The sequence below is a fragment of the Polypterus senegalus genome, chromosome 6, assembly GCF_016835505.1.
Source record: "Polypterus senegalus isolate Bchr_013 chromosome 6, ASM1683550v1, whole genome shotgun sequence".
Classification (NCBI taxonomy): domain Eukaryota; kingdom Metazoa; phylum Chordata; class Cladistia; order Polypteriformes; family Polypteridae; genus Polypterus; species Polypterus senegalus.
In genome coordinates, this window is record NC_053159.1 from 17,940,159 (window position 1) to 17,964,278 (window position 24,120).

The 24,120-nt window shown below is 40.3% G+C and overlaps 1 protein-coding gene across 7 annotated transcripts in view; it reads left to right on the plus strand.

Annotated features, from left to right (window-relative positions):
- The window catches only part of LOC120530814 (rootletin-like), a 133,467-nt gene that overhangs the window by 65,176 nt on the left and 44,171 nt on the right, over positions 1-24,120 (plus strand). For all 7 annotated transcript variants that reach the window (XM_039755448.1, XM_039755446.1, XM_039755442.1 and 4 more), the window contains 13 exons: positions 3,083-3,248; positions 8,262-8,368; positions 8,636-8,863; positions 9,000-9,096; positions 10,840-10,944; positions 12,560-12,781; positions 13,582-13,781; positions 14,151-14,333; positions 16,449-16,593; positions 17,152-17,298; positions 20,562-20,792; positions 20,869-21,062; positions 22,226-22,353. In XM_039755448.1, coding sequence (XP_039611382.1) covers positions 3,083-3,248; positions 8,262-8,368; positions 8,636-8,863; positions 9,000-9,096; positions 10,840-10,944; positions 12,560-12,781; positions 13,582-13,781; positions 14,151-14,333; positions 16,449-16,593; positions 17,152-17,298; positions 20,562-20,792; positions 20,869-21,062; positions 22,226-22,353 — 2,153 coding nt within the window. The remainder of the gene's footprint in view (positions 1-3,082; positions 3,249-8,261; positions 8,369-8,635; positions 8,864-8,999; positions 9,097-10,839; positions 10,945-12,559; positions 12,782-13,581; positions 13,782-14,150; positions 14,334-16,448; positions 16,594-17,151; positions 17,299-20,561; positions 20,793-20,868; positions 21,063-22,225; positions 22,354-24,120) is intronic.

Genomic DNA, 24,120 nt, shown 5'->3' on the forward strand with positions numbered 1-24,120 from the left:
ATTTCATTAACTGTTAAGCAGGTAGAAAATCTGGAGTTGATTCCAACATTTACCTTTGGAAACTGTTGCTACTAACAATCATTATGAGGTCCAAAGAGCTGTCCGTGCAAGTAAAAACAAGCCATCATTAGGCAGAGAAAACTAATCAAACCCTTTAGAGGGACAGCAGTAAAACACCAGGAGTGGTCAAATCAACCTTCTGGTACATTCTTAAGGAGAAGGAACACCCCAGTGAGCACAGCAACACCAGAAGGCCTGGAGAACCAGGGGCGGTCCTAGCCTGTTTGGTACCCTGGGCGAAAACAGTTTATTATTTCGGGTTAACTTTCCCTGCCTACCACTCTCCACTACGCAAGTCATTTGCATTAGTAAGTTAGCACGCAAACGTATACATCCATACAAAAAAACTCTTACTAACTCAAATCATTTTATCAACATGTTCAAAATCTCATTGACTGACCCTGTAGTTAGGATATAGCAGGCTGGATAATGGATGGATGGATATTTTACCGTTTTAAAGCCTGTAATGTGCACTCCAATTATGGCGAATTTACTAACCTGTTCTTCCAGTTTGCTGTACTCTGCTCTATGCTGCTCGTGCAAGGAGTGCCCATCTAATGATTTCTGCGATTTCGCACAACCCAGGAAAAATTAATTGTGATATAATGAGCTTGGATTGACAATATTATGAATGAAATGTGCTTTATTTGGAAGCACCCCGCCCCCTTCCCCTTTCGACAGGTTGTGTGTGAGACTTCAGCACAGCAGCAGCAAGCAGGCGCACGAGGGCCCCCGCGCTCACTTCCCGCATATATGGGTGTGATAGAATTTAGAAAATTATAAGTCTATATCATAATGTCTGGTGCTTTTGTGTGTGTGTTTGTTCTTATTTTGTTTTATTTTGCGAGCTGGTTATTAGATGCCAGCCAGCCACCTCGCCCCTCTCCTCCCTGTGCGGCAAGCGGCAGGCAGCAGGCGCATCTCGCAAATAGAGGGCGCCCTTACTCCCTGCAAATGGGCAATAGAAATCCGATTGGTGCCCATGCAATCCCAAAAAAGCGCTGGCATGATGTCGGGGCAGCATAGGAGCGTGCACAAAAAAAAAAAATTTTTTTTTTGGCTGATGCCCACGATGTCGCCCATATGAAAAACCGCCACTGTGGACAACCATGGAAGACAACTGTGCTGGATGATCACAGAATTCTTTTGTTGGTGAAGAAAAACCAATTCACGACGTTTAGCCAAACCAAGAACACTCTCTGTGAGGGGAGACCCATCATTGCCAAAGTCTCCAATCAAGAGAAGACTTCATGAAAGTAAAGACAGAAGGCTTTACCACAAGGTGTAAACCACTGGTAAACCTCAAGCTTAGGAAGGAGAGATTAGACTTTGCCAGAAATTATTTAAGAAAAAAACAGTCCAGTTTTAGAACAATTTTCTTTGGACAAATGAAATTAAGATCAATATGTACCAGAATGATGGATAGAGAAGAGTATGGAGAAAAAAAGGAAATGCTGACAATCCGATGAATACCACATCATCTGTGAAACATGGCGGAAGCCATGTTATAGCATGGACATGTGTGACTGCCAATAGAAGTGAGTCACTGGTGTTTATTGATGATGAGACTGCTGGCAGAAGTAGCAGGATAAATTCCGAAGTGTACATGATGCTATATTGTCTACTGAGATTCAGACAAATGCTGCAAAACTGATAGGATGACGATTCACAGTACAGATGGACATTGAGTCAAAACATACTGCGACAGCAAACCAAGTGATTTTCAACGCAAAGTAGTGGAAGATTCTTCAATGGCCAAGTCAATCCAGTGGCCTCAACCCAACTGGACATGCGTTTCATTTGCTGAAGACAAAAGTGAAGGCAGAAAGTCCAACAAACAAGCAACAACTGAAGACAGCTGCAGTAGAGGCCTGACAAAGCATCACTAAGGTGGACATCCTGCACTTGGAGATGGCCATGGGTTTCGACTTCAGGCAGCCGTTGACTGTTAAGGATATTCAACCAATTATTGAAACTGATGATTATATTCATGACTAGCTGAAATACCCGGCAGTGTCCTGGAGGAAAATAAAGTGTGTTTTTTTTTCTTAATTGTTTTAGAAGAATATAATAAAAAAACACTACTTTAAAAATAAAAAAAAAAACTAACAAACAATGAAGAGTCACTAATGTGCTTGTATTGTTTACTGAAGTGCCTTGTTATATATAATGTTTTTAGATTTTCCATCTTTAGCTAATATATAAAGGTTCTTAGGACTTCCTACCCTTGAACATGCCACATAAAGTTGTCCATGTGAGAAACAGGCTGATTCCAAATTGATTCCAGCAATTTTCAATGATTGTCCAAACGTTGTGAGGGTCAAGTGGATGATAACAGACATACAAGACCGAATCTCCACAATTGTTCCGAGTGTCAACTGGATGATAAAATGCATACAAGACCACAAGATAACCTACCCAGAAGGTGGTGGGTTAGGGTTGATTTCACCCTACAGTATTTTTAGTCGACCAATGAGAAACATGTGTAGCAAGTTTCATGAAAATCGCTCCAGCTGTTCGGAAGTGATGCTGGAACATACATACATACACACATGCATACATTGACTTTTATACAGTATATATGTATATAGGTTATGTTAGTTTGTCCAAATACTTTTGAGCTGCCTTAAAATGGGGTAACCATATATAAATGTCTGTCTTTTCTAAATGGCTCGTACAATGTTGGTAAACACCTTAAATTAAAACTGCAAGTATACACTTCAATCTCATCCCGATTGCTTCTTTACATATCCATTGAAGTGTCGCACAGAGCTAAAATTATGAAAATTGTAATCACTGTCCAAATACTTTCGGACCTATCTATGTATGGAAGCTCGGTATCTCCTGGCTCTTTGTCATTGTGCAGCTGTGGAGTACCGAAAGCTGATTACATTTCTTTAGTGGTACTGATTAACAAGATGGAATTACTTCAGGCGTTTCCTTGGAATACAAGGGCAAGAGACTAACGCTGCATGGATGAGTCCTGAATGCCACTTATCGCTAGTTTGTTGACTCTTACCAGAAGTGCCAGCCTAGCCCAAGTGAATGCCATGTTGAGAGAGCAGCTTGACCAGGCCAATGTGGCTAATCAGGGTTTGAGTGAAGATATCCGCAAGCTCACCGTAGACTGGACCAAGGCTCGGGAGGAGCTGGAACAAAGAGAATCTGACTGGAGACGAGAGGAGGAGGTACGATTTTCTATTATTCAGTTAAGTCGATGTCACATTACGCGACTTCTAGTCGAGGGGTATGTCAGATTTGCTGACTGCCTCTCTGATCTCATCACTGAACCATATCACTTTACACAACTGAATATTGCTGGACTTGTTGAAATTTAGTGACTGCATACCAGCCACCTAGCCGAGTCATGCTTGTCCCTTTTTGTGACAGCCAATAACATGCAGCCTGATGAAGTCAGTGCTGTGCGAGAGGTTAACAGGTACAGTGACTTCAGCCACAGTCTCTGCCCTTTTTTTCCCATTCTATCGAGACTTTAGACGGATGATCTTTTATTCTGTTTGTGAGGTCCAAAACACCTGCCTTCCTTATTCCTCGCTGCTGCATTATATGCATTATACTTTGAGATGAGCATTCATTGGTTTTCACCGCTCACACCTACAGCTAAAGAACGAAATCAAGCCTGTTTGAAACAAAAGTAGTTGGAGCGAATCACTAGCTATGTCACATTACATGACTGGCCTTCACAGGAGCACACTACTTACTGCTTCCATCTCACTAATATTATACAAAGGAAGATTACACCTGAAAATCATTGGAAAAGTCATCTAATGTGGCATGGCCTATATGTTGACAAAGCCAACTTCCCTTTGAAATTCCTATTCTAAGGTTTTAATGTATGGTATGCCAACAGTGGAGGTGAGAGACCTCATTTCCTCCTCACAATGTCTCCAAAATTTGACACCATCTTCTAAATCAAATGAATAGTCATCTGATTCAGTGCAACTTGTAAATGTATGTTCTCAGCACTGTAGCTGTAGTCTCAAAGGGTGATGTCATTGTCTAACATCACAACCAGGTACTATACAATATAGAAGTTAATGTGTTTTTATGAGGAAAAAAACTCTGCTCAGGTGATGGTGCCAGGTTGACACAAGTGTTTTGGTTCTTATGGAAAATTCTGAGTAGTTTACTGCACCCTGTTGGTTAGAATTGTGTTCTGGAGATTAATCTGTACAAGTCTTGGTGGCCAGTTGACACATGAGAGTGGAATCATGGTCAGAAAGTCTCAGAACAGGCTGCACCACATTTAAGCTTTCAAAGAAAATCTTCCAGCACAATAGCGCTGCTTTTTATAATAAACACTGTCAAGCTTGGTTCACAAAGTTGCATAGGAGACAAGAAATGGGAATGGGTTTCCAAGGAACAAAATTTTTATTGCTGAAGTGGCAGATAAAAACACAAGACCTTATTCAGAAGGGGTTTGTCAACAGCAGAAAAGCACACCGGTTGCAGCTGTCAAACATAGCGGTCCAGCACCCGTCTCCAGGTCAAACGAGCACAAAGTCCTCCTCATCAAGCGGGTTCAACAGCTCGGAAGCAGTGACTGGAGCAGACGCAGTCTGAGGGAGCCGTTAGGTTGGCCGTGACTCTGTCTTTTAAATGTCGTATACCTCATGCGAGAAGCATGTCGCATGATAAGCCTACAAGCCTGCAGCTGATCCCACAAAGGGGATGGGGAAGAGTGTGTTTCTCATTGAAATACTGTTTAAGAAAGAGTTTTGGAAGGGCAGGTGTGTTTCTTCGCCATAGTTTTACTGTTTAATAGAAAGACAGCTTATAGTTAAGAGCGTAAGAGCATGCAGCTGGCAGTGCTATGCAGGAGGAAAAATGGAGGGGGAACTACTGAACTGCACCTGAGCGATGGTCACAGCACAAATCTCCATCCATTTGAACTCGAGAGGCTGTTGTGTGGGAAAATCCCAGGAGATCAGCAAATATATTCAAACCAGCCCATCTGACACCAACAATCAACCAACAGTAAAAATCACCGAGATGCCCTTTTTCTCCTGTTCTGGTTTTTGATGAGAACATTAACTAAAACACCGGACATGTATCTGCATGATTTTATGCATTGCATTGCTGCCACAAGATTGGACGATTTGATAATTGTATGGATAATCAGGTGTTCAGGCGTTCCTAATAATTTTCTCAGTAAGTGTACACTGTAAAAAATACTGCATTAAAATTACTAAAAAAAATAAGGCAACAAATTACAAGCAATATTTTTGAGTAGATTTAATATACTGCACTATTGAGTAAACATAATTTATTAATTAACTCAAATTTACCTAAAATAAATGAGTTTGATTAAATATAAGTAGTGGCAAAAATGGTTTCGTTTTACTCCGATTTTCATTTGAATTAAAGTACTCAAAAAAAGTGAGTATGCAACGCTGGACAGTAATGACTTAACAAATACATGCTAAAAATCCATATATCTTTATTTATTTGAACATACAGACATAGTCACAACAACGGAGTTATATTTTCAAAGGAAAATTAAATCAAATGTCTGAGGATAATTTTTACTGAATTACTGACATTCAAATGTCAATGAAAATTGTCTTTTCTTTTGTTAAACTTTCTTCAAAAAGTATATCTCAATCAAATAATGTCCCAGGAAGGAGTGGTAAACGGGAAGGAAACAGAGAGTGAAATCCTGCAGCAGGCACCGCTCTTTAAACACTTCCTGCATTTACGCCAACATGTCCTCTTAAATGAATGGCCGCCTTTTCACTACTTTTCAGTATGCGATAGCGAAAACCCTGAAATAAAATAATAGGACATAGGAAATCAAACATCGCTAAATAAATCCGTGTTAAAAATTAACCAGAAAATACATGGCCTCTGTAGAACACTAATTAAATAAGAGGTCAAATAATACCGTGACGGTTAGGCCAACGTCTTTACAGGTCGTAGTTTAGGACAAACGCCATACCGTTCTCAAACTTATCTCAAAGTGTCATTTTCTTTTTCTGTGTAAAATAAAAGTTTTAAACGATAAAAAAAACATAGGAACATACGTAACTATCCGAGAAATGTGCTTGCTTTTTAAAGCAAACCAACGAGGTAAGTTGTTAGAAAGACGCTACCTTGCCCGCCATGTTTCCCACATGAAGGGAAAGTTTTCGTGAAAACAACAAATGCTTACATCTGTAACTATATGAGATGAAATACTACTTATTCATTACGGAATTAATAAGCTTTATACTTACACATTCGTAGTAAAATAGCTCTTATTATGGATAAGCGTTACAGCTGAATGCGTTGTTGTAAAGACCAAGAAATCGATGTGAGAGGAAGTGCCGTGTCATTACATTTCGAGTTGAGAGGAAGTGCCCTGTCATTAAATTTAACTTAACTTAAATGTGTTCAATTCACAGTATATTTTTTTTACTTAGAATAAGTTATAAAAAATGTTTACATTTTAAGAAAAATAATAAGTTAACATTTTTCTTCATTTTTTTATTGAATTAGAATTAAAATAATCAAGAAAAGGGTAAAACCCATTTTTATTAATTAAGGTAATGATTATTTTGCGTATAGTTAGCTATTTTTTATTATTATTTTTCACACATGCAAGATTTATTTTTTTACAGTGTATGTAAAATAGGAAAGCAAATCGCACCAGACAATTGTTTAAAGGTCCATCCTCACGTCAACTGGCTTGTTATAAAGTAAGACCTCCAGGCCTGCTGAATCTTTTGTTATTTATAGAAACTAGGGGGCTCTGCCCCCTGCTCGCTTCACTCACCAACCCCCGGGTGGGCGCTACGCAAAAGCCACTTCGCAGATCTGCCGCTCGCGTATAGGGATGCGGTTGTACCATTTAAACAGATTGTCATTTTCATGGAATTGTTACATATGCATAATAGAACTTAGTAATTAACCATAGTAAAAAATAGTAAAACGTAATAAATTGAAAGAAAATTATGTTTCATGTTGCGTTACAGGTATTCGTTGCATTATACATTTTGTTCTGTTTGGCTTTGACATTGACATGCAAATACTTTTTAAACTTACACTTTTACTGTAAAACTTCAGTAAAACCTGTTTTTTGAATTAACGTTTCGTCAATATCACATTGAATTTTGATTCTGTGTTTGAACTTACAATATGACAACGCAACGTATAATTGCCTGTGAGTGAATATCGTTTCTTTCTCTCTAATAAATAAACCAGCTTTTTTGAATGTTTGTCCCTGTGATGTATTAATTGTCATAGCAAAAGCTATTCTAACTTGAAACTGTAAAAGTTTTAATACGAATGGCATATCAAACTCTCCTTTGGTGTCTAATGTTATCCGCTCAAGATGTACTACATTACCTTACTTGTCGCCTGTTAAAATTTTACATATCAGAATTGTTTGACTACTTTTGAATACAACTAATCTTTTCGTATTGCATTGTCCATCACTCAGACATAAATTACGCAGTAACATTACGATACATCCACCACATGAATTATTGTAGAAAGAAGGAAGACCAGACAGTGTTAACGGTTGTAGGTATTCTTCGTGATATTGTAAGTTGATGTTTTCATCTTCCGCTACATCACCAACAACTGTTTCAGCACAGTCTATTGATTCGCATTTAACCAATTTGCAGTGTAACCGATCGTCAATTTTCGTGTTAATTCGTTTGACTTCATCTTTTCTATGTGCCATGATTGCCCGTATACTCATTTCTTCTGTTGATAACCCTTCGGGATGAAATTCTTCAATAAGATTTGGACATAATAAGTCTTCTTTTATTGGGAACTTAAAGTTAGGAAAACGTTAAAATTTATAAGAGCTGAGACGCAGGAACTGTGTCAGACAAAAGCATTCACACGAATGAGAGGTGAGAGGACTGTCAGCGTGGTTGACAATGGTTGAGAGGAGGGCGGGACTTGAAAAAATCTCTTGGCAAAAGTCTCGTCTCAAGATTTTCTTTTATAATAGAGAGAAGTAATTTCATATCTAATTACGATCTACTGACGCTTCTGAATGGGATCTGATGTTCCAAAGTAGCTCACATTTGACAAATGAGTGGAACTTCTAGAACATTATAGTCTGAATATTTAAGTGTCCAGCTGACCTAAAGCTGTTTAATCTTGTATGCCAAGGTTTTTGTGATTAATGTGACTCATGATAGTATGACTGAATATTTTCAATGTTGTTTCTCTCTTCCTCTCTACAGTCCTTCCATAATTATTTCAGTAGTGAGCATAGCCGTCTGCTGGCCCTTTGGAGACAAGTGGTGGGATTTCGCCGTTATGTCTGTGAGCTCAAGAGTGCTACAGAGAGGTGAGTGCTGTGAAGAATGTTTGCTGTGTTGGGGAGAGGGTTGAAGTGGCATTCAGACCCTGACCTTCATAGCATTATGGTATTTATAGTCATAAGGATCATGACCTATTAGCAATGTGACCTTGTTCACTCGGGTGTTTGCCATTTAAAATAGGACCATTCCTGTGCTTCCATGCCATTTTAATTCAGGATGACTGGATTGATGCTGCTTCAACATTAAAATATTCAGAAGGAGTGGTATCAAATCGATAATTCTGCTTCCTATAGGGATCTCTCTGAAGTGCGAAATGAGATGGCCAAAGTCACCCGCAACGCTCATGCCTCCTGTCTCAACCTGGGCGTCAACCTGCGTACTAACGAGAGTTCATCAGCCCTGGCACTAGAGAAACACACAGCACAAATAGTCCAGCTAGAGGAGCAACTACGTGACAAGGTGCGGGACATGATCCAGATGCAAGCCAAATGTGATACCGAGAAGGCAGAGCTTAATGCCAGGTAAACGTTACATTTGTAAATGTGTTTCTATTGACATCAATAAGTGTAGGTGTGCCGTCACGTTTGTAGCATGAGTGGAAATATTTAAAAACAAAAAAAAAAAATCCATCATTAAAGTTCATTCTATCTCTTTCAGGCTGACAGGGCTGATGCTGGAAGCCGAACGGCTGAAGACCCAGAATGAAGAAAAGGAGCGAGCTAGCACTTCTCTCAGCCAAAGGCTGGAGGCATTGGTTAGTATGAGGATTCGAGGCAGCAGCAGTCTGTGAAGTAGAGACTTAAGTGTCATGTAATGTACGTGTTGTGGGTAGGATGGTCAATTTGAAAAAGCCTATCCTAATTACACACACTTCACCATTTTCGTGATAGTCCCCTCCACTTACCCTTTACTTATTTTCTTCAGGGATAAGTGTACTCATCAGGTTCACTACCACGTTGATCTTAACTCACACATACATAGATATACGCATACACACAGACCCTAACCACAAAAGTGCAATATGAATGACTTATGCACCACTCTCTAGTACTTGTACCACATAAGTACCATATGAATGACGTGACACTCTCTAGCACTGTAGAGACTTACAACAACATACAATGTCTTAGGTATATCTCAGACCTAAATATTACATTTGGTCTCTAAGAATATATATATATATATATATATATATATATATATATATATATATATATATATATATATATATATATATATATATATATATATATATATATCAAACATACAAAGGCTCAGCATCCTTGGCTATAGGCCATTTATCCATCCATCATCCAACCCACTTTATCCTAATTACAGGGTCACGGGGGTCTGCTGGATCCCAGCCAGCACAGGGTGCAAGGCAGGAAACAAACCCCGGGCAGGGCACCAACCCACCGCAGGGCACACACACACTAGGGACAATTTAGGATCGCCAATGCACCTAACCTGCATGTCTTTGGACTCTGTGCAGGGAGGACCCAGGAAGCGAACCCGGGTCTCGTAACTGAAAGGCGGTAGCGCTACCCACTGCGCCACCGTGCCACCGGTATCAACTAATGAATGTCTTACTTGAACGCACTGTTCATTGCTGGACAGAGCTCTTCATCCTCAGCCTGTTAAACCTCACAATTCGGATCACAGAGCACTTCCTTACTGCTCCAGGTGCTCTAAATATTTACCTTATTACTTCAATCACTCTAGATATGAAGACAAAGTATAAAAAGTTAAAAGCAGTGTGGCATTTATTTAAGAACAATAATACCTGTAAGGAAAAGCATTAAAGAAAATGTGGATAGCAAAGTCTGGATATATATAGTCTCGCGAAAAGTCAAGGATGTCAAAGATGATGTCCCAGGGCGGCATTTATTTAGCAATCGATATTCTTGAAATGCTTTAGCTGAAGATCAGATGAAAATGGTTGAACATTTCTCACCCTCTTCTGGCATCGCCTTGTCATTGCTGTTTCTTCTTCTTCTGATGTTGCCTTTCACATGAGGCACATTTATCATAAGATTCCACGTAACATGTCTTCCTTTCCCAGGCTGTAAACCAATTTAGTAATTCTTAGTCCCAAGAATATACTTCTGTTCGCAGGTTATAAAATAATCCATACAGCCTGAGGAATCAGCATGTCTTCTTTTCCCAAGCTGTAAACCAATTTTAGTCCTAGGTGCTCATTTCTTCACGTGTGATAAAATAATCAATACATGTTCAGGCCTCTCGTGGATGTCTTCTCCGTTTAAACTGATGTTACTGTGATCGACTCGGGTACAATTTAGGAAAACAGGATTCTTCTTAAGTGTTAAATTTATCCTGTTCATTTGAGCAAAATATTTGTTTTAAAGTGATCAAATTTGTTAACTGTCCTTGCAAGATTAAGTACATTTTTGTTTGTGTGAGCAAAAAATAAACTAAAATATAAGATATAACATTTAAAATCCATGGCACTACATCTTTCAATTCTTGCCATGTCTAGGAGACTAGTCAATGCCAGCAGCAGGCTGACAAGGAGGTGGAGGAGATGGAGGCCCTGAGAACGGAGAATGACCTCCTGCAGCAGACTCTTCATGAAGTGATGCAGGTATAGTATGTGCATGCTGAGCACAAATAAAAGTCCAGCTGCCATTATTCAAGGAAAGTGGGTGACACTCACATATAAACAGGGAAGACTGGGGGAAAATGAAAATGTACAAATATACAGTGCATTCAGAAAGTATTCAGGCCTCTTCACTCTCTCTTTTAATTGTTGTAAATTTAATTTTAAATGGATACGTTTGTCGTTTTTGATCATCAATCTACCCTGAATAACCCATAATGACAAAATGTTTTCAGATATGTTTGCAAATTTATTAAAAATATAAAAAACTGAAATCTCTTATTCATTTAAGTATTCATACCTTTAATTCAACACTTAGTAGAAGTTCCTTTGGCAGTAATTTTACCTTCAGGTCTTCTTGGGTAAGTCTGTACAATCTTAGCACACCTGGATTTGGACAATTTATCCCATTCTCCCTGGTAGATCCTCTCAATCTCCATTAGATTGGATTGGAAGTGTCTGGGCTTTGACTGGACCACTCAAGGACACTCAGAATAAGATGTCTCAAAGTTACCTCAGCATTGTCTTGAATGTATAATTCAGGTCATGGTCATGCTGAAAAGTGAACTATCAACCCAGTGAGAGGTTATGCTCACTCTGGAGCAGACATTTCTGCTTTTGGGTGCATTCATCCTTCTTTCAGTTCTATCCAGTCTCCCTGTCCCTGACACTGAGGAGCACCTCCATAGTGTGATGATGCCACCACTGTGCTTCACCGTAGGGATGATATTAGGCAGGTGATGAGCAGTGCCAGGTCTTCACCAGACATATGCTTGAAGTTGTGCCCAATGAGTTCGGTTTTGGTCTAATCAGACCAGGGAATCATTTTCCTCAAGTGACAGAATCCTTTAAACTTTCACATACCTTTTACTCAAGAGTGACCTTGGTCTAGCCACTCTACCATAAACACCTGATTGATGGAGAACTGCTGAGATTTTTATCTTTCTGACAGGTTCTCCCATCTCGGTTGAAAACTTTTGAAGCTTTGTTAAATTGACCTCTCCCTAACAGACAGTCAACTCTAGGAAGAGTCCTGGTGGTTCCAAACTTTATAAATTGTTGTATCCCATTGCCTTGATCTATGCTTCTCCATAATTTGATCACAGAAGTCTACAGAGAGTTCCTTGGATTTTATAGCTTGGTTGTTGTCCTGACATACAGTATGAATTGTGGGAACTTCTATACACAGGCATGTGTGTGCCATTCTAAATTCTGTCCAATCATTTCAGTTTGCCACAGGTTCTAGACACACATCAAGGAGAATTAAAGCACACAGGATGGACCTGAGCAAAGTGTGGAGTGCCAAATCAAAGGGTCGGAATGCCAATAGGAATTAAGAGACTCCAGTTTTTGATTTTTTAATAAAGTTGCTAACCTTTCTGAAAACATTTTTTCACTTTGTCATTATGTGTTACTGACAGTAGATTGATGTTCAAAAATGGCACATTTATCCATTTAAAATTCAATCTACCAAACAATGAAGGGGTTTGAGTACTTTCCGAATCTACCATATTATGCACAAAATTAGTAAATGTCCCTTCTGCAGCCCACGAAGCCTTTTCATTATTTTAATTGTCTTTCTCTCCATGTCTGTTTTTAGGCTGCTCTGGCAGACTCTGATGGAGGCACAGAGGCGGTTGCTGAGGGAGATGCAGATTCAGTCATCATGGCCAGATCCTCCACAGTCCGTTCACCGTCGCCTCGCCGAGGAATTTCACCACGCCGCTCAGTCTCCCCACGTCGTGTACTGTTTGCAGGAGCAGCCAACCCGACGGTAGACGCAGTACGTGCGGCCCTGTCTAAGAGACAGATCCAAATGCAGGTAAACTGAATGAGGGTGAGGTCCTTGCATATATCTTTCAGAGTCCTCATTGGTAAATGTCCTCTTAGCAGTTTTGTCCAGTGCTGACAAAGCCATTTAGGTGGCTAAATTTGTATCAAGACAGATATCTGATGATCATTTGTGGCAATATGGAAGTTTTAGACACAGACGAGATCACTTCTACTGTCTATTTCTAAGGATGAGATCAACATTTGGCTTGTCAGTTTTTGCCTTTCTGACAATTTATCTTAAAGACTGTGAAAGGATTCTACACAACACAGAAAGGTTTGGGGGCAGCCGCCCATATACTGTACTTTGAGATAGGCTGTCAATACAGAAGTTTGTGGTTCAAAAAAATCTTTACAGACTCCAAGTCCAACACAAAACAGTACAGACAGGCAAACATGGGGCTTTTAAAGCCGGGTAGGGGAAGTGACATCATCGGGGCAGGAACTGGAAGTGACATCATTGGGGCCAAAACCAGAAGTGATGTCATCAGGGCAGGAACTGGAAGTGACATCATTGGGGCCTGAAACCGGAAATGATGCCATAGGGGCCCAGAACTGGAAGTGCCGTCATCGAATCTAGGAGTGGTTGGTCTGCCACCGCCCAGTCTAGCATGGAATTATCCCTTTGTAAGCCCTTCAGCTGCCTCCCATGCGCACGTGTGTGACAAGACGTTTACCCTAAATATACTATAATGATTCACTCTTCCAGTCTGTTTATTCCTGGAACTTATCTAAGGCCAAAACAGACTTGAGTTCCAGCCTTTTATTTTATCTTTTTTATCTTCTCCACAGGAGCTACGAGGACGTTATGAGGGAGCCCAGGAGCTGATAGTGTCACTGAGACGACAACTAGCAGAGCGAGAAGCAGATAGACAGACTCTGGAGCAGCGAATCCACCAGCTGAAAGATGAGATGGAGAATTCTGACCGTGCCAAGGACCAGGCTCAGAGGGATGTGGGCAGGTTGAAGTCTTCAGCTGAACACATGGGCAGGTAGAGAAAGAGGAGCAAAGCTTGATGGTAGAGAATGTCTCATTGAAAGAGAGTAAATTCCAAGAATTCATGCAAAGAGGGTTTTTACTAATTTCACTGGTTACCCTAATTTTCCAAACATTGTGTCCGTACTTGAAGACTACAAAGGTATTGTAAAGCTAGATGTTAGCTCATTGACCTTTCTCCTTATCGTTCTTCACTTATCTATGACACATCTGCTGAATGCTCTGCTTGTAGTTCTCTTGTAAGTTGTCTTGGCATCACTGACTTCCTCAATGAGAACTTCTGGAAGCAGGGGACCTTCCATAACGGAGGAAGACAAAGAGTGAATTGCTGATGTGAGATTGTGTCATTTTTTGTTTCTCATAGCGAGAAGGCGAATCTGGAAAAGACGGTGCAGGGCTTACAGAAGCAAGTGGAAACATTGCAACAGGAGTGTGATAAGCTCCAGCTGGCCCAGGCGGCACTGCAGCGAGAGCGAGACATCCAGATTGACGAGAAGGAGGAGGCACTGAAAGAGCGAGAGCGAGCCAGAGCTGAATGTGAAAGAGGGTAAGCCAAGGAGTGTTAGAGAAGAAGACATGGAGAGACCTCAAGATAAGAGGTAGTGGTCTGAGAAGACTACTGGCCAGAGGCTTAGCCCAGCAATAATGTTCATAGACACATATACTGTTAGTTTCCATTTATGTTGGAACTGTTTCAGTTTTGCTTTTTACTGTTTTTGTGTATGAAATATGTATTTAGCAATTTATAAAGTTTAGTTGTGAAGCTGCTGAGTGTGAAGTCAGTGAGAAATGCTACACAAAAATAAGCTGAACTGAACTATGTGGGGGTAAGGAATCTCTACAGAATTGTAAGGGTACAGGCCAAAGAGACTAACACATGGAAAGACCTCTAAAGAACTGAGGGTCATCACTGGAAGTAGCATCTTGAGAGACATTAAGACAAAAGGCAGAGTAGCTGAGAAAGAAGACGATAAAGTAAACTTATAGAACAATGAGACGTATGAGACAATGAACTGGAAATGTGAGGGGGGAACACAAAAAAAGACCTCTCGCCTGCAGGTAGGAATTAGGTTAAGATGAGTAGCACAATTAAAAAAAAAAAAACATGTATTGGAGGAATGAGTAAGGGAGGGAACTGAATTTGAAAATGTGATTAGGATATCCAGACACCTCCATACAAAGGTGTTTGAAAGTCAAAAAGGTCAAAATTAAGATACCAGTGAAACATGTAGACACGCCTTGGTCACTAGAGAAGAATGAAACAGTTAAACAGCAGGGAGGTAGTGTTATGCACAAATAGAGACTTCAGGGGATTTCCATTAAGAGACCTCCAGAGAGGAGGTTTGAGATAGAACTACAAGTGTTATACACAAAAATATAACAGAGAGGTGGCCTTCAGAGAAGAGTGCATGGAACATGTCAAGGCGTGGGGAGATCTTTAAAGAGTGGCACAAGGTCTTATTCAGCTGGAGGAATCATTATGAGGCGGTAATTCCAATAAAGTTAAAAAAATAATTGTAGATAAATAGGGAAAAAAAGACATGCAGTGCGAGTTTGAGACAGACAAACAAATGTAAGGGATGAAGACATGAAGAATCAAAGAGAAAAGTCAAGTAAATTAGAAAGCAAGGAAAGAAAGACCTTGAGATCTCTGGGCAAGTATCACTCTTTGATTCAGCTGGAGGAATAATTACAGTATATGGCAATGCTTCTCTAACTTTATTGGAATTAAAAGTAGGTAAATAGGAAAGAAGATGAGCATTGAGACTTCGAGAAAGACAAACAAATGTAAGAGAGGAAGACATGGAGGACCTAAAAGAAAAGTCAAGTCAATTAGAAGCATAAAAAGAAACACAGAGAGAGATCTCTAGATGAATGTCACTCTTTGATTCTGAGGGAGGAATAATTATGGTATATGGCGATAATTCCAATAAAGTTAGAGAAGCATCAATAGATATATAGGAAAGAAGATAAGCATTGAAACTTTGAGGAAGACATGGAGGTCCTAAGAGAAAAAGTCAATAAGAAGCATGAAAAGAAGCACCTGGAGATCTCTAGATGAGTGGCACTCTTTGATTCTGTCAGAGGAATAATTATGGTATATGGCAATAATTCCAATAATGTTAAAGAAGAATCAATAGATATATAGGAAATAAGATGAGCATTGAAATAAATGTAAGAGGCAAAGCCATGTAGAACCTAAGAGAAAAGCCAAGTCAATAAGAAACATGAAAAGAAATACCTATAGATTCTGGATGAGCACTAGGAGTAATATAATGGGGGAAATGCGAGAAGAGTTTCAAAGATAAATGGGGTTAGCTGAGAGAATGGACTGCAGTTAAGAGGAAAAAGAAACAGATACTCCCAAAATATGAGAGCTTAGAGAAAGTCGAATGGGAAAGGCACAATGAGGGTTCCAGAGTTGAGCAGAGAACACATGTATAGGCTTCCAGAAAGGAGTGACAAGATGGTGAAGAACAGAGTGACTACTAGAGAACAAATGAAAGTTCTTCTGAAGCAGATAAGAAATTATGAGTTAGCGGGGTCCTTCACAAACCAATTTGTGATCTCATTATCAAGTTCATAATCATAGCAATGGAAAATATGACAGGTTCTTTCGGGGAGTTCTTTAATTCAAAGACAACCAACCTTCTTCTTTCAGGCAGAAGCAGCTGGAGCAGAGTGAGACGCGCCACTCAGCCCTCAAAAAGGAGCTTGCTCTGGTCAAGGAGTCTCTGCAGAAACAGACATTGGACAAGGAGGTTTCGGAAACGGAGAAGGCAGGACTGTCTGAAGCTCTGTCTAGGGTAATCTAAAGATTTGATTATAACTTCCTTGTTCTTTATGAACCTTTGAGTGGAAGAGATTTTTTTCATTTGATCCATTAGAAAGAATGTGACAGCCAGGGATGGGAGAGTGTTTGAGGATGACGAAAGCTAAAATTTATAATAATTCTTTGAAAACCTCCATTACTGACTCTTTAATACAAGCACACACGGCTGAGGAGAACTCCTGCACACATCCTTTATTTACCGCGCTTTCAAACTTGAATGAAAACCAAGCTCGTAATTAACTAATCTGACTGTGTTAAGAATTTCTTTATAGTCTTTGGTCAGCTAGCTTGGATTTGTATGCTGCTCTGAATTCTTCCAGTGTAAAAGCTGTCGGGTACACTAATGAGGTCACTAATAAGGGTTGTATCAGGCATGTTTATGTTTATTCTTAATACTATACTTATCAGCTGTTAAACTGGAGAGTGTCTTTTTATAATATTATTACCCTGAAAGTGCCATGTGATGGTGCTTTATAAAAAATTGAATGATTGAACAACTTTTAAGTGGCCATAACTTACCTTAAATTTTCAGGCAGAAACAAACACTGCAGAGCTGACTCTGGCGCTCAACAGGCTCAAGACAGAGGAGTCCAAACTGCGGGATTCATTGGCCAAGATGAGCTCACTCAATGAAGGGCTGGCCCAAGACAAGGTCCAATTGAACAAGATAATCATTCAGGTATGAATCTTAACAGCACCGGTGGTGTGGCTTGGGTGGGCTAAGGAGTGCCCAAGATTGAAGGTTTGGCTATAACTGCCTAGAGGACACAAGTGTAGTTAGTAGGGAGTTGTCCTTGAAGTGGAGGTTAAATGCTTTCTGCCGTAAGGGTTTGGGCTGGTAACTCGAAGGTTGCCAGTTCAAATACTGGCAGTGACAGAAGAAATGCTATTCCATTGGGCCCTTGAAAAAGCGCCCTTAACCTGCAATTGCTCCAGGAGTGCTGTACAAGTATCTGACTCTGCGCTCTGACACCCAAAACTCTATGTGTGTCACTGGGGAGTAAGTTGGGGTATGTGAAAAATGACAAATTCATAAGAAGTTGTTTATGGCAAAAAAAGAATTAAAGATTTAAATATCATGAAAGTAGAAGGTGAAAGATGAATGACCCTGGACGTTCTCAGGAGTTGTTTTCAGGAAGATGGGGTTTGGTTCGGGTAGGGATGACTACGCCATTCATTTTATGCACCCTCATCTATAAATTTGTTTCAGTCATACAAGAAACAAACATCCTGCTCTATTACTTGGAGGACATACAGCTGTCCTTTCATATCTATAGTGTCAAATAATGGAGAGTAGGACACCAGTAATAAAATACCCCCTGTAGGGGTTTTAGCAGAGCCCCAAACCCCAGACACAACTGGACATAAAGACCAGTCACAGATTCTAAAGGCTTGTTTATTTAACAGAATACCTTCTTACAAATCTTAGTTTCACACAAACACAAATTCCTTTCTTTTTCTTCTCCTTCCTTCATATGTCCACTTCTTCTGAGTCAAGAATTGTCCTTTTCTTGTGTAGGATGGAGTGGCTGGTTTTATGCCGGAGTACTTTGGGCATCAGAACATTACACTCAGGAACTGCCTCCAGGTCAGGCAGAATTTCCATAAAGTGAGGAAGTCCTCTCCCAGCAGTGCCCTATGGTGGCACCCAGGGAACCCAATGTGGCTGCCCTTCAGGACTATAAGTACCACAAAAGTGGAGCAGTGCCACCTAGAATATGGGTGAGGCACCCTCCCTATGTTCATGAACTATTCCTGCCTCCCAACTGAAACAGGGAGCAGCACCCTTCCAGGTCAGTATCCCCAGCCATCCATGGTGTTGAGCCTCCTCCATGCGGCCACCCAGCTAGACAAGGGGGGATTATGCAATCCGGACAGGATGGCTGTCCATTGATTATTTTGTCCTTTCATGCAAGCCTCCTGTGTAAAACAATGTTGAACCCCTGTCTCGAGAAATACTTCCATCCATCCCTTATACTCCTCCATCTTTATGGCCCCCAAGACGGGTAAGAAGAGAACCTGTCATCCCACCCTACCTCTCATTGAATTTGGAGCCTTTAATTCACCAGAATCAGGTAGTGCCCCATTAAGTGAAAGTAGTAGCTTTAGAATGAGGTTATTTCTACTTATACGTAAGCCCAGCATTTCCAAGCCAACCTAACTGTTTTCACTTTGGCTTAGCTTAAGATGAATATTTTACAAATATGTATTTCTTTGCCTTCCTTTAACTAAAGGCAAGTTCAAAGAAGGGAATGCTTTGATTCTTCCATTTTAAAATAACTGGCTGGTGCCAATGATGCCACATGCTGGCACATCCACACATGCACAAAATTTTGAGGGGATATGTTTCAGTGTGGAACAGTAGGCACATGTAGGGGGCTGGAGGTGGCAGAAGGTGGTGCCATGTCTCTGTTGTCTGTCGATTCATCGGTGGCTAGGGATAATGATCAGCCTGACTGACACAATCTACCACCTGATATTCTCTGCCAAAATGAGAGCGTGATGTGCAACACTTGCAGAGGTTTCTTCACCACTGAATCAGGAAGAGATGCAGATTAAGCGTCTTGAGCATGGGAAAGGTGCTATATAAATAAAATGTATTATTATTATCTTCAATTCATACACACAGCATTATGGAAATGGTGTCTTCCTTGCTTACATTTAATGCAGAGTTTTTAGGAAGTAACTGCTGTTAAATATTTTAGCCATAAATGCATGCATTTCGTACATTTTGACGATACAAATAGATATTGGACATTTGAATTATGCAATGTGAGTTACATGAGAATTTTTTTCTTTCTTCCATGGACTTTTTTCACATTGTTTGTCACTGTATCATGTAGTAGAATTTGTTACCATAAATAACAACAACAACATTTATTTATATAGCACATTTTCATACAAAAAGTAGCTCAAAGTGCTTTACATAATGAAAGTATATATATTTTAATAAGCAACCTGAAGAACCAGGCAGGAGGAAGCTCATCCATTGCATCTTTTATTTCTCCTTATGAAGAGGGATACACTCCATTGCAGCATCCCATGATGGAATTGTCAATAAGTAGAGTTACTGGCTCATATTTATAGACAATTGAATTTACATAACAGTGTTGAATTAACCCTGACATTTACTCCGATTGGTTTTGTAGCTTGCTCCATCTGAATATTTACCCATGATTGGTTAAAAGGGATTGGTTACTTTGTTTGTTTTCACAGACAACATTAAACCGCTTACACACCCCAAAATAAAAGTCCCATTTCTACTACATTGTTGGTCCTTACAATACTTTTTTAATACTTCTTGAGTTCCTGTGTGTGTGGCATCTGTCAAGTCTTACTGGCTACATGATGTTTTTTCTTGTTCACTTGAACATTATATGGCTTCCTGATATGCTTGAACAAGTTTCTGACATTTATTAACCCTTGTACACAACTTCTAAGATAGATGTTATATTGTAATGTAGAGAGCATACTAAAACACTTTATGTGCATTAACTATATTACCCCTAAATCTCATTCTTCATCCACAACAGCGTTGGTCACCTTTCGACCTCACTGAGTTGGAATATTCAATTTCTCCATGAAAACATGAGATTTAATATTTTTCTTGGCCACCACTACAAACTACATGTGACAAGTAACATTTTAAAAAATATTTTTGGGAGGAGTATTCCTTTAATATCCAGATTCCTTTAATCTTTAATTTTTTATTTCCTTTAATTTCCAGATACCATTTTAAGTACTTGACTTCAGAGTAGCAGGCCTGAGTACTGAGTTAAACATTGAAATAACGGAATGTTTTGAACAGCCCTTATCTGTTTGCCATTATTTCACTTACCTCCAAGTATGAAACTTGAGATACACAGGAACCTTGTATTTAAGGCAAACCAGACCAATATTCAGATACCAAAGTTCATAAACCACCTCAAAATCTGTTTGCAGTTGGAGGAAGAGAAGACTGTCCTACTAGGGCAGAAACGAGAGGTAGAGCAGGAGAAAGCCTCGATCCGGGATGAGCTTGTCCGACTGGAGCAAGAGAAGCTTGACCTGGACACTGCTCGCCATGGTCTGGATCAGTCGCTACAGGATGTTGAGCAGAGCCGCGAGGCCCTGGAGGAGAGGCTGCACACTCTGCGTGGAGAGCGGGCTGAGCTGCAGGAGCAGATCACGCAGGTGGGTGGTCGTGTTTTTCACGTTAGACTTGCGCGCCGCGACGCCTTCTTGCAATGACATCATGTTTTGCATTTAGCTTGCTAGGCAGAAGCTGTCTCTGGTCGAGGATCTGTCCCAGGCTCAGCGTGAGATTGATCGGCAAGGAGAGGTTTTAGTGCGAGTTGCAAAGGAGAAAGAGGACTTGACAAAAGAGAAGGCGAGTCTAATGGTGCAGCTGTCTTCTTCAGAGAGAGAGAACCGGGGTCTGGCTGAGGAGGTGGCTGCATTCAGGTAGGCAACCCTGAAGAGGGATCACTGAAAAACGATTTATTTATCCAGTACCAAACCTGCTTAATTCAGTTTATGTTTGACACGTCAAAGTGATTTCTGGAAGAATTGCCTGTATCCTGGGTGTAATAAAACCTTGAATACACCAACCACCATGTACTCATAAATAGCCAATTTGCAGTTTCCTTTCATTTATTCATTCTTTTATTTTCCACTGCTTATTCAACAGTCTTAGCAATGAGGCCCACACATTCGTTTTCCCAGACACACTTGCCAACTCATAATGTAGGATCCCAAGGCATTCCCAGGCTAACTGGGAGGTTATAATCCTCCCAGTGAGCCATGCGTCTTCCCTGGGGTCTCCTCCCAGCTGGCTGTGCCCATAAAATCTACACAGGGGCGCATCCATATTTGATGTCCGAACCACCTCAAATGGCACCTCTCTATACGAAGAGTCAGAGAATCTACTCCGAGTCTCTCTCAAATGTCTGTGCTTCTTTACCCTATTTGTATGGGAGATCCCAACCACTCTGCGGAGAAAGTTCATTTTAGGCCGCTTGTACCCTCAATCTCATTTTCTCAGACATTAACCAAAGCTCATGGCCATAGCTGAGGGTAGGGACGCAGGTTGACTATTAAATCGAGAGCTTTGCCTTTTGACTCCGTTCTTCCTTCACCACCCCAGAGACTGGTTTAGCAATCGCATAACTGAACTCTCCGCTCCTATCCATCTGTCAATTTCACCATCCCTTTTCCTCTCACTCATAAACAAACACCCCAAAGTACTCAAACTCCTTCACTTAAGGCAGTAACTCATCTCCCACTCAGAGAGGACAGTCTCCATAATTTACAGTTTCAAATTATTCCAATACACATCTTTTGAGCTTTGCAAAGATAACCAGAATACTTAGAGAAAAAAGCTGTATCACATAGGAAGAAATTCTCACCAATAGTGCCTGGGCCAGGATATGAACCCATGCCCAAAATCTACCCCTTAAAGAAATGATTCTAAAAATTTTCAATCAATATTGTGTTGCCATTTTGTGTCATTATCTTCCTTTTTTCTTACGGGTTTTTGCCAATTGTATCCCATTTGTTCGCCAACTGGCCGATTGCTGAGCTACAAGCTGATTTGGTGCCCCTTCTGCCTACTTGTTTTTTTTCAGATCTGAGAGGGAAGCCTTAGAAACCAGCCTTTTTGAAGTTCAGCAGCAACTGTCCCAGACTGAATCGAGGAAGGAACAACTGGAGACTGAGAACCAAACACTTGTGCTAGCCAAGGAGGGGCTGCAAGGTAAGGGTGACCGAATGCACTCGGATTTTACCAGTGTGCTACACGCAGCCACAGAATTGAGCACAGGTTAACACGGTGTGTTGACGGAACTTTATATATTCCTTGTTTTCTACCCCCCAAAAAAAACACCTTAAAACCCCAAAAGATTCTTTAGTAGATTTCAAATTTTGCAATTGGGAAATCACCAGCACGATTAATTTTAGTGTCAATTTTGCAAAACTATTCCATTTGAAACGTGCCTGTTTCACTCTTCACTAATATAAGAAAGCATTTCTTCATGTATAGAACCATAGACACATGAGATAAATTACCAAGTAGTGTGGTGAAGCGCAGGGCTTTAGTGTGTCTCAACTTGATTTATTTTGGACAGTCTAGGCCAGTGGTTCCCAACCTTTTTTTGGCCATGCCCCACCTAGGCCTCTCTAAAATCATGATGTCCCCCAACGTATACCTTATTCTTATTATTACCTATTAAAAATGTGAACTCCTACTCACGTGGAGGAAGCCCATAATGTCATTAATTTGGTCAAAACAAGCTTCCAAAGAACATGGAAACAAAACAGGGGAAGGATAGTTGAAGTACTGACAAAGAAATCACCAAGAAATTGTTAATAAAAATAATATAATATGAAGTAATATAAAAATGCAGTTTTGAAAACATATAAGAGATGTGATATTCATAAATATAAAATAACTTTAATGACAGCTTTTTCTGTAATATTTTGATCATTTTATATTTTTGTTATGTTGCAAAATTTTATAATCATTGTTATAATTCATATTATTTTAATGGTAAAAACGGTAGAAAAACCCAAGCCGGTTGTAAAATCGTAAATTAAAGGGATCTTCACCATCCCTTCTATGTTTATATAAATACTAGACATTAAACACGTACAATAACGGGCGCTAGAACAGTAGTGCATAAACATTTGTATGAACAGTCTATATTAAATGGCTAGGGACCTTGTATGTGGCTGTAATATGCGTCCCTGTATTGTGTGCCTTTACTTTTCTCTCTCAGTAATACTGATTTGTATTTCCGTGAAATGCCTGTAATTTTCTCTGACAGTAATACAGTGGAACCTCGGCTCACGACCAAAAAATGAACATTTGAAAAATCTGTAATTTAATAAACAACCAAGGAAAATAACATTGGAACAATGCACCCCGCGCGCCTGTGTGTGTGTGTGCGTGCGTCTCTGTCGCGCGCCTGTGTTTGTGTGTGTCTCTTGCACGCCTGTGTGTGTGTGTCTCTCTCTCACGCGCCTGTGTGTGTGTGTCTCTCTCTCTCTCATGCCTGTGTGTGTGAGTCTCTCTCTCACGCGCCTGTGTGTGTGTGTCTCTCGTGCGCCTGTGTGTGTGTGTCTCTCTCACACGCCTGTGTGTGTGTGTGTCTCTCTCTCGTGCCTGTGTGTGTGTCTCTCTCTCTCTCACACACACACCTGTGTGTGTGTCTCTCTCGCACACACTCTTGTGTGTGTGTGTCTCTCTCTCTCTCTCTGCACAGGGAAAGACTGAACACGTGCGGCCCGTGCATGCGCACTTCACCAGAAGACACACACACGGACACCTGGACACACACAGGGGTTTTATTAAAGAGGATATAAATGTTTCTATAAAAAATAAAAATTAAAATTATTTGTTTATCTTTTCTAATATTTTTTAACAGTGAATTTCTGGTTTTTCATTTTATAAATTTTTAACGTACCTAAATTCCTGAATTACCCCCTAAAAAATCAAATTGCCCCTCAATGGGCCGTGCGCCCC